Source organism: Zalophus californianus, chromosome 2, assembly GCF_009762305.2.
Source record: "Zalophus californianus isolate mZalCal1 chromosome 2, mZalCal1.pri.v2, whole genome shotgun sequence".
In the NCBI taxonomy this organism is placed as follows: Eukaryota; Metazoa; Chordata; class Mammalia; order Carnivora; family Otariidae; genus Zalophus; species Zalophus californianus.
Window position 1 is genome coordinate 44,885,936 of NC_045596.1, and position 17,159 is coordinate 44,903,094.

At 41.0% G+C, this 17,159-nt stretch overlaps 1 protein-coding gene across 1 annotated transcript in view; it reads right to left on the bottom strand.

Annotated features, from left to right (window-relative positions):
* Positions 1 to 10,562: 10,562 nt before the first annotated feature.
* Positions 10,563 to 17,159, bottom strand: part of SPINK2 (serine peptidase inhibitor Kazal type 2) — a 52,837-nt gene continuing 46,240 nt past the window's right edge. Inside the window, exon 5 of the mRNA XM_027598257.2 lies at positions 10,563 to 11,163. Within this exon, the coding sequence (XP_027454058.1) occupies positions 11,121 to 11,163 (43 nt within the window). The 3' untranslated portion in view covers positions 10,563 to 11,120. The remainder of the gene's footprint in view (positions 11,164 to 17,159) is intronic.

The window sequence follows — 17,159 nt, forward strand, 5'->3', positions numbered from 1 at the left end:
GTAGGATTCTGGCCCGTTTTCCTTTCCACTGAAGGATTGTCTTTCCTTGGTCACTTAAAGTATTCCTGGCTCCTGCTTGACTTCTTTCTTTTCTTTCATTTGTCCCACAGATATTTTTTGAGCAGTTAATATATGTCATGCAAAAATGTCTTTATGAGTCTTTTCTGGAATGATATAGTAGAAGAGCTTGAATTCTGAAGTCAGAAGACTTCAGTTTTAAGTCCAGGGAGATTTTGCTTGCCTGGAGCAAATAATTTTACTTCCCAAAATTTTGGTATCTGCTTTGGCAACCTAAAGGCTGCCCTGGGGCTCAAATATAATAATAAGTGTGAGAGTTCTGTAAATCATAAAGTGCTTCAAAACGATAGTTGGGTTTTGAGGATATTGCATTTGCTTTAAGATTGATCTCCTTGTGGTCACTCACAACCTCTAGCCAGAAGAAGCTAATGAAGGTAAAGCTTCACTTGTACATGCTCCATCCAGCGCCCAGTGAGCAGTCCTAACGATGTATTCTGATGGTCATATGTCTTTGTAAAGTTTGGGAAATAATGATATGTTTTTTAAAGATTTTATTCATTTATTCATGAGAGACAGAGAGAGAGAGAGAGAGAGGCGGAGGGAGAAGCAGGCTCCCAAGGAGCAGGGAGCCCAGTGCGGGACTCGATCCCAAGACCCTGGGATCATGACCTGAGCCAAAGGCAGAGGCTTAACCATCTGAGCCACCCAGGCGCCCGGGAAATAATGATATTTTAACAGCAATTGGTTAAGACCACTATGTCTTTCCTCTCCGACTTTTTCACCACCAATCTTTCCCTATTGAACAGTGATGAGTGGCAATAGGCATTTTTGGTATCTGGCCAAAGAGAAGTTGAGTTGGGGATACATGAAGTTTGGACTGAGTGGCACATATTTCTGTAGTTGGCAGTCATTTCCATGTGTAGTGAGGTTATCACCAGGCGTCCTAGTATAGGAATGGCTTCCAGGAATTCTCCTGACTCTACAACGTCAACTCATTTGGCACCATAACATCAAAGTTCAGGGCCAAGGGCAAAATGGTGATATGAACAGGTCCCATGGTACCCAGCACCCAGTAATGGAAGAGCAATAAGTTTGGGAACATATGGAACCAAAAGCTAGTCTTCAGAAAGTTCTTTGAATTATTAAATATATAAAATTGTAAGTAGAAGAATCAGTTCTCACTTACATCTAGTTAAAAGTTTGCTACTATCAGAAATATACTTGATAGTACAGCATACACAATTATTAAACCATCAATTTTTTTTCTTTTTTGATGGGAATCTTGCAAAATAGAATTGATCACAATCCCTAGGCTTATAGTTCATGAACCTGTGGCAGTATTACCAACAGCAAGCGTATGTGTGTATGAAGTCAGATGTTTATGAATCACATCAAATCAGATCACCTCTTAGCATATCTGATGCTCCTTGTGCTAACAAAATCTGTTGAAGCAAAAGTTCTGTCCAAACTCCCACACATATTCATTCATAAATCAATGTAAGTCATATATAAAAATAATTTGATTACATGATTTTGTAGGTCAATACAAGAAGCAAGTTAAAATTGCTCTTCTGTATGCCTTAATTTCAGATTAATTTTGTATATTTTTTTGAATTACTGATCATATAAAAATTACCCCAAAACTTTAGAGAGGCATGTTGGACAACACATAAATAAAAATAATGTTATATTTTTAAATTTGATGTAATATTTGCCAGCTTTTTTACAGTTGAAAACTGCTATGATTTCTTTTTCTCATTCTGAATATTTATTTTGTGTTTTTTATGCATACTTAATTTAGTACTTTTTTAAAGAGGGCCCCCAAATTGTATAAACTCCAGGCCCATCAAAGCCTGGATCCAACCTGCCTGATTTGGGGACACAAGTGTAGGATCCCCACCCCGCTCACAGCTCCACCCTTCATGGATGAACTCTGAAGCCAAGAGGGCGCCCTGCAGATGGTAGGACCTGCCACCCAGGACAAGAAGCAGAGCATCCCAGAGTCTGCCAATGAAAAGATTTTAACTAATGGGTTCCTGGAATTTAGCGTTGGGATAGGATGCCAAGAGAGGGAAGGAAGGAAGGAAACAGAAGTTGTTCCCAAGGCAAATGCATCTCCGGTAAAAGCCATACAGAGCCAGCTCACAGTGAAGATAGTAAAAGATATTAAAGCACATCTCATCCCACACTACTATTTCAGCAACAGTAACTAACCAGCGGGAAATACCTCTGTGGTGGAGAATGTTAGTTGTCTGCCAAAATCCATCTCCCTCCTTCTATAGATGTCGATTTTCAGCCAAGCATAAAGACACTCAGGTAAAGATTTCTGGTCCCCACTTCCTTTGTGACTGGCTGTGGCCACGTGACTAAGTCCACCAATGGGATGTGAGCGGGAGAGCTGTGTATGACTTGTGCCTGGCTTGCTTTGGAAAAGAAATTGCTTCCTTGGACTTCTTTTCCCCTGCCTGCCAGCTGGAAATTGACGAGTCTTATTTTCAAACATGCAGAGGAGAACAGTCAATTGAGCCAGGAGTTTCCAACTTTTCAGTTCATAGTACCCTTAGTATCTCAGTAATTTTATCACAATGCTCCTGGGCCAAAAGAAAGAACTAATAGTTCTATTTCTTAAGTAGCTTTGTCCAAACAACCTAGTAAGTACTTATGTCCTAACAACTCAGTATCAAGAACTGTGAAGGATCTGAGATTTCATCCTATTTGCAAACTAATGAGTTAGCCAGCCACGTTTCAGGGAGGTTGGCAAAAGACATGAGACTCCTGGGTCAGAGAGAAAAGAATGCATTACTCATGGCGGTAGCAATACTCCGTGTGACAGAATTAGCTCTGGTTTCCTGAGCCTCCATTCCATGGGGCTATGTGGCGAGAACTGTGTGACACCTGCGCACACAGGGGATTGTGTTACAGGAGAGGTAACCTGAATCTCAGGTTGCCACGCTTTGGCAATCTGAATCTTTTATAATGGGCAGTAAGCCTGCATGATCTCTGCCCTAGAGGGAGACATTATTTCTGTTAAACTAGACAGTAAGACCTGCTCTTTGTTCCAGAGGAAGTAATTATTTCTGTCTTCTAAGACTATTAGCTATACAAACATCCTTGAAAAGTTTGGATCAAAGGCAGTAAGTGCCTCTGCTTACAGTATATGCAAAACCATGAGAGATACATGGAGCATTGTCTCCCAACATTTAGAAGCTATTTGCAAAAAAAAAAAAAAAATAGTATATATAAATCAAAAGAAAAAATATTTTTACTTCAAAACAACTGCAATCCCTTGGTAATGGGCTGTGTGCACCTGCTGGGCACTGCACAACTCAAACCTTGGAATTGGATTGGACACCACCACCCCATTCCCTGTTCCACAATGATTTTACTTGCTTGCTTTTTATCATAGCAACCACCAAAAACCTAACTTCCCAAAGGTATGATGTCATCAAAGGGAAGTGGTGTATTTCTTTCTCAGTGTTGAAACTGTGAACCAACTAAAGCTGTTAGCATATGTGGTGTCTGTCAGATGTTGAAGATCCTCTGTTTTCCTCAAAAGTGGAATACATCCTGTGGTTCTCCTGTGAGTTCACTGAGGCTCCCTCAGACAATCTGGTGCATGGTTTGGGAACTATGGCACTAAGCAATGGTGGGAGAAGCACTTGATTCTGAGTGGCCTTGCAGAGTGGTGTTGTCTTGCTAGTCCACACTACATGGACTGTTCTGTCAAAGAGAAAAAACTTCTATCTTCTTTCAGTCAAATTTGTGGGGTTTTTGTTGCAGTAGGCACAGCTTTTATCCTAACTAATACAATCGCCTACATAATTGTGGCCATGCCTCACAATGTAGTCTTTGATGATATATCTTCTTTCATCATGAAAAAAATATTTCCTATGTGTTTATTTTGTCTTTCTAACCTCAATCATCACTTCAATCAACATTTCTTGAGCCTCCTTACTATGCCCTGGCTCTGGGCTAAGCATCCTTTCAAAATCCAAGTCCCCCTATGTTCCTCAGGATCCTTAGCAGCAAGCTCAGCTGCTCTTTAGCCAAGTCTAAAGCGAGGCCCCTTCCCATCCAGCGAGTAGAGTCTGGAAGTCACACTGATGCTTTATTCCCAGGAATAACTGTTGTGCCTTCGCTGCTGGCCAGGCTTGGGCCTGGAACCCAATGACTGAGCTGAACAGAACCACATGGATTAGTCTTTCTTTTGCCAATCTGATTAAGACTAAGACACTCCAGACCAAAACCCAACCTGACACACCCAGCAAGACACAAAAGAAGCCGCACAATAGAGATGCTCATATGTTCTCATGCTGAGCTGGCCTGGATGGCTACCGGGGTAGTGAGCCCCGTGTGTCTGAGAAAAAGGGGCAGGGAAGAGAGCAGACTCAGGCTCATCAGCAGCTAAAGGGGAAGAAAGAAGAGGAGTGCCTGGGCTGGCCTTGGGTAGCACTGGGAGAAGCAAGCCCCGTGTCCACTTCTGTAACATGGGTGAGGTGTGTCACACACACACACACACACACACACACAGAGCTAGGAGTGAGCCCCGTCACCCTCCAGCTCTGCAGCGTGGAGAGAGAAGAGAGTGTTGTAGAGTGCCAAAACTCCTATACCCAAAATGAATGACACTTTAATGCACGTTGATTACTAGTAAATTTGACCCAATAAGAATCCTAGAATTTGAAAAATCCATGACAATTTTTCTTCTTGAGGGCAGCATAGAGAAGAGGAGAAAGATGAAGGATAGCAGAGCTTGGCTTTCCTAAAGCCTACACGGTGTAATACTGATGTTTTGACTACTACAGGAAGAATTCATTTACCTAAAGATCTCAGAGGGGTTGAAATAAACCAAGATTTGTGGTAAACTTTAAATAATCCGGAGAATTTATCAAGATCTGAGACCAGATCTCTGGTTTCAAAATCAATTGTTATATGTTATTGTTATTTTTAACGTGTAGATTTGCTTAAACCATTATCTTATTGAAAATAATACTATTGCTTTATTGAAAGAGAAATATATACCTGGTGAGAGAATCAAACAGTACAACTCTCAGCCAGTATGATGGGTGAAAAGTGGTACCTTGTGGTTTTTTTTTTTTTGTACCTATTTAATGATGAGTGACGTTGAGCGTCTCTCCCAATGTTTAAAATTTTTTTCTGCAACTTGTCTATTCACATATTCACCTGGTTTTTTTTTCTTTGTATGTTGTTGGCATTTTTCTTACTGTTTTGTAAGTTATTCATATATGAAGGAAATTAGCATTTTGTCTATCATTACTGTTCTAAGTATTTTTCTGGGGTTCTTCTACTTTGTTAAAGACATTTTTTTCCATGCAGAAATTTTTAATCATTTAATATTCTTTTTTTATGAATTCAGGGTTTCATGTCTTTTTCTATTTTGAGATTTTTAATAATTTGGCCAATGTTTTCTTCTCATAATCTGTGGATCACCCTTTTTAGATTTGCATATTTTCTCTACTTGACATTTGTTTTGGTGTACAGAATTAACTAAAGATCCAGCTTTCTTTTTTTCTGGATGGCCAGCCAATTTTCCCAGCAATATTTATTAACAAACTCCTGTCCTCTTCTGACTTGAAATGTCCCCTTCACCATGCCCTATATTTTCAGTTATTAGAATGATTTCTCTTTTCTGAGTCATTGATTTGACACTCTGTTCATGGTCCAATACTAACCTATTTTAATTAGATAGCAGCTATATTAAATTGAAAGTACCCTATTATTTGTCTCCTATAAGATCTGCAAAAATTATAATAACTTACATGTGCTGGTGCTTGCATTGAACCCTATGCAATTGCTGACTTTTTTTTTTACTACTTTTGGGAACCTTAAAACTGTTGATTTCATTTGGCTTAACCTGAGATATTTAGATACTTTGCTAAGCACTTTGTAAATATTAATTCACTGAATCTACACAACAACCAATCAGGTAAATATTATTGTGATCCCATTTTAGAGATGATGGAACTGAAGCACAGAAAAATTAAGTAATTTGCTCAAGGTTACACACAGGTAGAAAGTGGAAGCCTGTGATTTTAATTTAGGTACCCTGATGTCATCTTCTGTACTCTTAATTACCATACTTGCTTTGTACAAAAAGGGTGTGGGTAGGGGAAGAAGCTGTCAATGAGCAGTGTTTGGCAAGGGTGTGAGAAAAACACATGCACTCTTCCTAAATGTATAAGTTGCTACACGTTTTCTAGAAAATAATTTGTTAAGGTACATCAACATTTTAAACATACCTTCCTTTTGACAGCAACTCAACTTCTAAGAATTTATCCTAATCGTCTCAGAGGTCAGAAACGTAGAAGAGTGTCTATTAGAATGTTCACCACTGCAGTGTCTATACCAGTGAAACACTGGAAGTATCTAAATGTCTGTCAAGAGGGGATTACTACTTCTATATGGTGTGGCCAACAAACAGGATCATGGCTATTAAAATCCTCTGACACCAACCACTCGGGTCCCTGATGGACCAGGATAATGCTTTTCTAGTCATAGGGCTGGGCCTTTATGGAGGTAAAGTTGGTGCTTGCCTCTTTTTTTTTTTAATTTTATTTATTTATTCATGAGAGACCGAGAGAGAGAGAGACGCAGAGGCAGAGGGAGAAGCAGGCTCCCCGCGGAGCAGGGAGCCCGATGCGTGACTCGATCCCAGGACACTGGGATCATGACCTGAGCCGAAGGCAGATGCTTAACCGACTGAGCCACCCAGGCATCCCATGGTGCTTGCCTCTTAATGACACTTGAGACACAGAGAAGCTCCCTGCCCACTTTCGCTTCAAAATACCATTCCCACTCATGCCTGATACTCTCCCACACATCCCTTTCAGTTGATCCTTGCTCCCTGTGCTCTCCACGGCAGTGATACCCTGGGAAGCTATAACCAGCCATCTTAAACTGCTTACAATAAAGGGTTCGATGCTTCCCTTTCACAAGAGTTGAGTGTGGTAACATGAGAACATTAAGTACTTCTTTAAGAGTCTAAAACATAGACGCAAATACAGGCAAAAGGAAGAAAAGGTGCTGAAGTTTGCTGAGCACCTCCTGAGGACAATGAGACCCATCTCATGTGTGGATGAGATTCCAAAACAAGCATGTCAAGCAAAAGTTGCATATGATCAAAATGAATCTTGAAAACACTTTAAGTCGCTCAGAAAATACTGTATATAGAGAGCCATGTATATATTTCATCAATGTGAAACATACATCTTGCATATATGGTCAGCATTACATATAAAAATATTTCAGGATGTTTTATTACATAAAAAAGAGAAACACGGGCACATGAGTGGCTTAGTGGGTTAAGTATTTGACTTCAGCTCAGATCATGATCTCAGGGTCCTGGGATCAAGCCCCACATCAGCCTCCTCACTCAGCAGGGAGTCTGGTTGTCCCTCTGCTCCTTCCCCAATTCATACTCTCTCTCTCAAATAAATAAATAAAAATCTTTTAAAAAAAAAGAGAAAAATGTATAAAAAGGGCAAGTGTTGAATTTACATAAGTTACTTGTATATGTGATATAGTTCCTACTGTATGTAACTTAGTACTTTCAACAACACTGAAAAGTGATCGCTATTAGCCTCATTTTGTAGAAAAGTAACTGGGGCTCAGCAAGGTTAACTGATTTTCCCAAAGTCACACAGCTAGTAAGTGCCAGACAGAAGACTTGAACCCAGATTTTCCTGCTCCAAGGTCAGTTTTATCCACTTCATCACAGTGCCATTCTTCTTGATCCCTGCTCCAACAAGGGTCTGGAGCCCCCTCAACTTATGAACTTCATGATTTTGCCCTAAATTCGCTCTGGCCTCAACCATATGAATGGTAGTGCAATTACTGGATCATTTGGTAATTCTATTTTTAATTTTTTTGCAGAACTTCCATACTATTTTCCACAGTGGCTGCACCAGTTTGCATTCCCACCATCCCCACCAACAGTGTATGAAGAATCTTTTTTCTCCACATCCTCTTGTTGTTTCTTGTTTTTGATTTTAGCCTTTCTGACAGATGTGAGGTGATATCTCATTGTGGCTTTGATTTGCATTTTCCTGGTAATGAGTGATGCTGAGCATCTTTTCATGTGTCTGTTGGCCATATGTGTGCCTTCTTTGGATAAATAGCTGTTCATGTTTTTGCCCAATTTTAATTGGATTATTTGGGTTTTTTATGTTGAGTTGTATAAGTTCTCGATATATTTTGGATACTAACCCTTTATCGAATATGTCATTTGCAAATATCTTCTCCCATTCAGATTGCCTTTTAATTTTCTTGATTATTTCCTTTGCTGTACAGAAGCTTTTTATTTTGATGTAGTCCCAATAGATTATTTTTGCTTTTGTTTCTCTTGCCTCACCTCAGGAGACATATCTGGAAAATGTAGCTACAGCTGATGTCAGAGAAATTACAGCCTGTGCTCTCTTCTAGGAGAGAAGTTTCAGGGCTCACATTTAGGTCTTTTATCTATTTTTAGTTTATTTTTTTGTATTGTGTGAGAAAGCGGTCCAGTTTCATTATTTTGAATGTTGCTGTCCAGTTTTCCCAACACCATTTGTTGAAGAGACTTTTTCCCTTTGCATATTCTTGAGTCTTTTATTGAAAATTAATTGACCATACAATTGTCAGTTTATTTCTGGACTCTGTTCTGTTGATCTATGTGTCTATTTTCATGCCATACCATACTGTTTTGATTACTACAGCTTTGTAGCGTGTCTTGATAACTGGGATTGTGATACCTCCAGTTTTGTTCTTTTTCAAGATTGCTTTGGCTCCTTGGGGTCTTTTGTGATTCAATACAAATTTCAAGATTATTTGTTCTAGTTCTCTAAAAAATGCTGGTGGTATTTTGATAGGAATTGCGTTAAATGTGTAGGCTGCTTTGGGTAGTATAGACATCTTAACAATATTTTTTCTTCCAATCCATGAGCATGGAATATCTTTCCATTTCTTTGTGTCATCTTCAGTTTCTTTCATCAACGTTTTAGTTTCCGAGTACAAGACTTTCATCTCCCTGGTTAAGTTTATTCATAGGTATTTTATTAATTTTGGTGCCATTATAAATAGGACTATTTTCTTAATTTCTCTTTTTGCTGTTTCATTATTAGTGTATAGAATTGCAACATATCTCTGTACATTGATTTTGCATCCTATGACAGTGAATTCATTTTTCAGTTCTAGTACATTTTTTTGGTGGAGTCTTTAGGGTTTTCTATATGTAGTATCATGTCATCTGCCAATAGTGAAAGTTTTCTTCTTCCTTACCAATTTGGATCCCTTTTATTTCTCTTTGTTATCTGATTGCTCTGGTTAGGACTTCCAGTACTATGTTAAATAAAAGTGGTGAGAGTGGACATCTTTGCCTTGTTCTTCATCTTAGGGGAAAACCTCTCAGTTTTTCCCCATTGAATATGATGTTAGCTGTGTGTTTTCCATATAAGGCCTTTATTACGTTGAGGTATGTTCCCTCTAAACCTATTTTGTTGAGGGTTTTTATCATGAATGGATGTTGTACCTTGTTAAATGCTTTTCCTGTATGTACTAACATGATCACATGGTTTTATCCTTTCTTCTATTGATGTGATGTATCACATTGATTGATTTGTGAATAAATCCCACTTGATCATGGTAAATGATTTTTTTAATGTGTTGTTGGATTTGGTGTGCTAATATTTTGTTGAGGATTTTTGCATCTATGTTCATCAGAGATATTGGCTTATAGTTCTCTTTTTTTTGTAGTGTCTTTATCTGGTTTGGGTACTGGTATAAAGCTGGCCTCATAGAATGAATTCGGAAGTTTTCCTTCCTCTTCTATTTTTTGGGATAGTTTGAGAAGATGGTATTAACTCTTCTTTAAATGTTGGGTAGAGTTCACCTGTGAAGCCATCTGGCCCTAGACTTTTGTTTCTTGGGAGGTTTTTTTTTTTTAGATTTTATTTATTTGTCAAAGAGAGAGGGAAAGAGAAGGAGAGAGAGAGAGAGAAAGAGCACAAGCAGGGAGAGCAGCAGAGGCAGTGGGAGAAACAGGCTCCCCGCTGAGCCCGGAGCCCGATGTGAGACTCAATCCCAGGACCCTGAGATCATGACCTGAGCCGAAGGTAGACACTTAACCAACTGAACCACCCAGGCACCCCTCTTGGGAGTTTTTTGATCACTGATTCAATTTCATGCACTTTTCTTCATGCATATCATACTTCAATTAACAAGTTTTTAAAGTGTATGAAGGATGCTACCATTTGTGTAGAAAACATCTCTGGAAGCACAGTAAGAAACAAACTGCCTCTCTATTTCCTGTGAACAAGTAAACTGTAAACTGTAGGGAGAGAGACTGGGTGGCTGGAGGATAGAAATGGAAGGAAATTTTCACATTATACCCCTTCATACTTTTGAATCATCTTAATGTATTCAAAATATTAACTTCATTTCTGATAGTTTTTAAAAATTATTTTTATGAGTAAGTTTACACTGAGCATGCTGCCCAGTACAATTATGTTTTTATAAATACAATGTTTTATTTAGGAATTACCTAGAACACTCAAAAGTGCATCTAAATAAGCTGTGGCTTTATTTAAAAATTGCCGCACTCTGAGGTAACTTGTTCTCCAGGTGAAGAATATACAACAATGTAAACTGTCAACATAAAAAAGATTTTCACAGCAGAGTCTTGAGCATCTTGAAATTGAGGAAGGAATGGTTCGGGAAGTGCAGACTGTTTCAAAAAACTGAAAGGCAATTGGGACTCAGTTTGTAATGGAATTTTACATTATGCCCTCTAAAAAGAAAAGCTTGTCCTGCTCTCCATATGCATTTGAATCCATTAGAAACCCTGGTAAGACAAGTTTTGTACACTGTGTGTACACATGTCTGTGTAACTGTGTTACTTGCAATTTGAGTCCGAGATCCTTCTATCAGCAAGATCTTCACGTGTCATATGAGTTGGTGGGAGTGAGCCATCCAAAGTCTCCATGACTTCCACGCAGGGCTGAGAAATCTTTTGGAGAGAACTCTTCCTAAAGGAAGAAGAACCCGATGGAACAAGTTTGTGCAGAGGAGAGATGTGCTCTCAAGTAGTTTGGTGGCCGCTACTTGGCTTAGTTTCTCAGCCCAGGATCCCCATATATTTGTGTCTGAGTCCTATGGGGGGAAATAACCAAAAGGGCTTTCAGTGAAAGAACACTCACACAATTTAAAAAACAAAACAAAAAACCTCTGTTGGATGGTAGGAGAATATAAGCAACACTGTTTGTATTTGTTTCCTGAGATTGCTATAAAAAATTACCTCAAACTGGGTGGCTTAACACAACAGAAAGTTATTGTCTCACAGTTCTGGAGTCCAGAAGTCTGAAATCAAGATCTCGTCAGGAATGCACTCCCTCCAGGGGCCCTAGGAGACCATCCATCCCTTGTCTCTTCTATCTTCTGATGGTTGCCCTAGCATTTCTGGGCTTGTGGCCACATCATTCCAAATCTCTCTGTCTTCACATCACTTTCTTATCTGTATGTCTGCGGTTTCTTTCTATGTCTATCTTATAAGGATACAAATGATTGTATTTGGGGGCGCCTGGGTGGCTGTCAGTTAAACGTCTGCCTTTGGCTCATGTCATGATCGCAGGGTCCTGGGATCAAGCCCTGGTTCAGGTGCCCTGCTCAGTGGGGAGCCTGCTTCTCCCCCTCCCTCTGCCCCTCTCCCCACTCAAGCGTGCTCTCTATCTCAAATAAATGAATAAAATCTTTAAAACAAACAAAAAACTCCCCAAAGCCCCCAAATGATTGTATTTAGGGCTCACTAGGTTAGTGCAGGATGAGCACTTCCTCTCAAAATTTTTACTTAGTCATATCTATAAAAGCTTTTTTTCTTGGGGTGCCTGGATGGCTCAGTTGGACATGTGTGACTATTTACCACAGGGTTGTGAGTTCAAACCCCATGTGTGGTGTAGAGATTACTTTAAAAAAATTTTTAGGAGTGCCTGGGTGGCTCAGTCATTAAGCGTCTGCCTTCGGCTCAGGTCATGATCCCAGGGTCCTGGGATTGAGCCCCGCATCGGGCTCCCTGCTCTGCGGGAAGCCTGCTTCTCCCTCTCCCACTCCCCCTGCTGTGTTCTCTCTCTCACTGTGTCTCTCTCTGTCAAATAAATAAATAAAATCTTTTAAAAATAAATAAATAATAAAAAAATCTTAAAAAATAATAAAATAAAAATATAACCCTTTTTTCTCAATAAGGTAACATTCAAGGATACCATTCCCTCCATGGCCATTTCTTGGGGGGGGGGCTACCACATGACTGTCACATGCTAATAATGAAATAAAATGTAAAGGAGGGGAGGGTAGACAAGGTGCTCTCCCCTGCTTTCCCCTGCACTCAGCAGCACAGGGTAACAGCACAGGACCCTGGCAGCAGAGTTCAGGGACATAACACTGTGAATGAACTGACTGAATCATAAGGGCCCAAGAGAAACTCCCCGTTGGCCAGAATGTTTTAAGATCACAAGCATGGAGGACTTTGCAGGGAGCTGGGATCCTGCATTTGCAGGAGGGGGCAAGAACATCCGGTGACCTCACTATATGAACAGCTTTGTATCCAGACCAGTACACAGAGCCCGTGGCTGACTTGGAGGAAGTAGGGAAGAGACTCCTGTCACCTCTAGTTGTGGCCGTGAATCTGACAGGTCAACCCATTCCAGGGGACCCAACTCCTGCCCCTTGAGGAATAGCCAGCTTAGTGCTTGTTGAGGCTTCACCACTCAACCCCAGGCAGCTCCATCCCTCAGGTCATTCTGGGTCTCCATGATATGTTCCAGGCCCAGCCTGGGGCCAGTTTCAAAGGTCATGCCTGGTGTGTCTCAAGCAAGCTTGGGCTCTATAGGAGGTGAATGACCAAAGACCCAGAAAGTATACTAGGTCAGAGGCAGAATCTTGGCAGTTTGGGGGCTTATAGTATAGGTACAGACTAAGACATAGGCCAGCAGGTCCCTTGGACCAAGGCCTTCCAGCACCAGTATATGAAGCTCTCTAAGAGCTATGGTAAGGGAAAGGGATGCAGGCAGGGCTGGACGGAGCTTTGATGTTGTTAAACACCTAGCTGAGTATCTTTGGGCAAGTCCTGAGATTTCTAAGCAGAACTTGAGCTTTGTTTTGTTTCATTTCATTTTGTTTTGTCTTTAAGAAAGTACCAGTACAAATCATGTTATTGGCTTTTTCCCTGCTGACCTGCCTTACTGGTCTGCTACTTGACAGAAACCAACGCACTACTTCAAGCACTCAAGTAGATGGGGAATGTCCTGCCTCCCTGACCGTTCTCCTTCAGTGTGTCGGCGTGAGGACCCTGCTCAGATCGTCAAAGGCTGACCTCCCCAGAGCCTTGCTTTGGCGCTGAAGTAGGAGGGGGCGTTACAGTGGAAAGCCTGGGGTGGAGAGTCAGGGGATCACTGCCAGGGTTTGATGTTCTGTGATAAGATAGAGAGGTGGGTGCGTTTGCTGCAAAGAATTAGGTTTTTCTTGCTGGGAGTCTGTTCAGCAGTTCATGGGCTGAACCCAAGTGCTTTCTTTAAAAAAAATATATATACATATATATATATATATATATATATATATATATATATAGTTGTTTGCTTTGGGCTCCAGCTTCTTGCAGTATCAGTTTCTGTCAGACCAGTTTGTTAAAAAAGCACTTTGAGTAAATACCAGAGTCCCGGCTGAAAGTAAAATAGGGAGACCTAAAAAAATGTTTTGTTTTTTTATAACTTGAATTTAATTCCCTCTCAGGGTTAAACAAAGTTCTCTTCAGAATAAAGACTGCCCATTGGCTAAGAGGGAGTTTCGGAGCTGGGGTAGAAGCTGGAGTTGGATACCAGACCCTGAGGCACTGGGGGCATTAGATTGCATCTAGGAGCTTCAAACCACCGAAAAAGAAAACAGAGGAGTTGACCTCTTGTATACTAGCTATGTTCCTGAAAAGTTACGTGAAAAATTTCCAAACTGATTCCCATTCACAATGCAACAGGCAAGGTCACTGAAGGACGTTTCCCAGAAAGTTTTATAAAATACGGTCCCTGTAGGGCTCGGACTAAGGTGAAGAAAGTAAGAAGATGTCCAAACCCTCAGCAATCAAGATGAATAATGATGTGGTATTTTACCAAATCAATTAATGCAAAAAAAAAAAAAAATCCATGAGCAAATTATCACTTTTTACAGAAAGGAAGGATCTGTCCCTGCCTCGATCTTCTCTAAGATTTCAAGCACCTACACCTGCAATTGCATCAAGTAGAGATCAGGCCACTTCTCTGGGTGAGAGATGGTGAGAAATTTGTAGGTAACAGCCCCCATGGTGCCCTCATCATTCCCCACTTTGCTCAAAATTACCCCATCCCTTTGTCTGCATAGAAACACCTTAATGACTGCTTATGTATTCAGTGACTGTCTAGAGGCTTTTCTTACATGTTCTTAATATCTCTATCAGTTGTCTGAATTAATTTGAAAGCCTCTCTGAGATGGACTTTCAAATGACATTGATGGTCCCTCGCAAACAGATATTTGGGCTGGATGACAGTGATGATGATCAGTGGCATCCTAGTAGCCACCAGAAATAGAGTAAAATTGTTTTCATCAAACCTACACATGGGACACTGTGTGTGAGCAGTGTGGGGACCCAGGGAGTACAGCAGCAGGAAAGAAAATGGAGGTTAAATCCACTTTGACCCTCTGCGTGAGCCTGGATTAACATTCTCAAGGAGTACCACTGACAAATTTACTTTCTTCCTTGGTTCTTTTGCCCCAGCGGGTAGGAAGTCCCCCTCCCTGAGCAGACAGTGCTCCCCTGGAGTAGCCAGCTAGCCATGATGAACGAAAGAGTGGTGTGCTGTGTATTTTCCACTCTATCCCACCAGATCTGCTTTCGGTCCCACTCTGTGCTTTAGTGGGATGATCTTTATTAACTGTCAACAAGGATCTCTGGTGTCATGACTTTGAGTTGGGTTAGGAAAATGGGAGGCAACAGCAGAAGATCAGAAGTGGGAGAAGAGAGAGGTTGAGGTATGTAGTCCCTGGCTCCCTTCATGCTGGGCTTCCGACTGGCTGTGTTCCCCTGCTAAAGGCCCAGGCTGGTCAGTTAGTCAGTTCCTCTTCTGGACCCCTCTGTCTGAGCTCTGTAATCCCTCCCTTCAACAGTCTCTTCAGACCTAAGGGTGAAGTTCTAGGCTTGGGGGAACGGGGGCGGGGTGGGGGCGGGAGTGGTCCTCAGCATCCCTTGTTGGTTTCCCTAACCCTACCCACACCTTTGTAAATAGCCTTTTATTAAAACCACCTCCATTGTTCTTTGCTGGTGCTGCATCTATCTGTTGCAGGACCCCGACTGATTTAAATCATAGGTGCCTCTCCCTCAGCAAAGGTGGTGCACAGTCCAGTCCTTGGCTCTGGCAGTTGCCTTTCCATTTGGAAAATAAAGCAGCCCTGCCCTTAGGTTCTGTGCACAGTCAAGTGCACCTGTGAATGAGTGAGCTGCAGGAAGTTTTACAAATGGGCAATTCCTGTTAACGTCTCTGCCTCTTTGGACTTAAAATATTTGTTCAAGAGGCTCCTGGGTGGCTCAGTCAGTTAAGTGTCTGCCTTCGGCTCAGGTCATGATCCCAGAGTCCTGAGATGGAGCCCCGCATCAGGCTCCCTGCTCAGCCGGGAATCTGCTTCTCCCTCTCCCTCTGCCCTGCCTCATTCTCTCAGTCTCTCTGTCTCTCAACTAAATAAATCAGATCTTTAAAATATTTGTTCAAGATTGAGAAGTTTGACCTCTTGCCCTAGGATATCCAATCACATGACACCGAGAGAGGAAAGCCCCTAGTCAGCAGAAATAAATGCATCTTGAGCAATTTGGTTACCATTAAGCTTTCTGCCATGTTCTAAAACACTGAGAATAGCAGAGATTTCAGGCCCCAGATAAGGTACTCTGTACCTTTGCAGATGAGAAGATGACAGGACGTGTCAAAAGACCAGAGGTACTGTCTGCCTCCACCTACCTCTTTCACTTGGTCTCTCATACCTAGTGTCTCTCAGAATGTGCTCAACACTCTTATGTACTGCCTCTCCTGCTGGTTGAGGAATCTATACAATCAACTTTTTGTACTGGGTGCATTAAAAGAAAAAGTGGAGCAGTAAGCGTGACATGGCACAGGGACCGTGGGCACCGGCCAGCACTGGAAAGCAGTGGCGTCAAGCCTGGTGTGAGGCTCAACCCGGATGAAGGCAGCTCTTCCAGAACAGGAGGCAAGGAGATTCCGATCTCCTTTGAGAAAGAGGGCCACTTCTTAGGTTGTTTTCTCTTTTGCTTGCTTGCTTTTTAGCCTGAGTTCTACAAGCAACAATATCAATAGACTTGTTTTCTATTTCTTTCCTAGACTAGGACGGAGAGTCATAATGAATATAAATACAAATTTGGGCCATTTGATACAATTAATCTATGTGATAGCAGTCAGAATAGTGAATACCTCTAGCTGGTAAAGAGCATGTGTGTGTGTGTAAATTCAAGCTACACTAGATTTTTGCACTTTACTGTATGTAGATTATACCTCAATTTCTTTTTTTTTTCCAAAAGGGTCATATGAGATGAGCTACCTGATACTGATACTCTATATAAACAAGTCCTTCTACTCCAAGATCTGCTGTGGATCTCCCTTCCATACTGCTGATCATTGCCTAAAACTCCAATATGTAATCCACTTGATATAATTTTTTAAAACATAGTTATGGATTCATAGGAAATCACCAAAAAAATTATATAGGGTTGTCTGTGCACCCTTCTCCCATCCTCCCCCAATTTAGCATCTTGCATAACTATAAGATAATATCAAAACCATGAAATTTATATTGGTACAAGCCACAAATCTCATTTAGATTTTATCAGTTATACATGCATTCTTGTGTGTGTGTGTGTGTTTCTGTGCAATTTTATTACATGCATAGATTCATGTAACCACCATCACAATCAAGATACAGAACAGTTCCACCACAACACTTGATAGGATTTAATAGGAGAAAAAGTAGTATTTATAGTGCTCCTCCATCTCCCTCAAAGGAGAATGTCCCCTGGCTTGTTTCCTGTTCTGTAACATACTGAGAGGAGTGATGACTGGGGAAATCAGAGA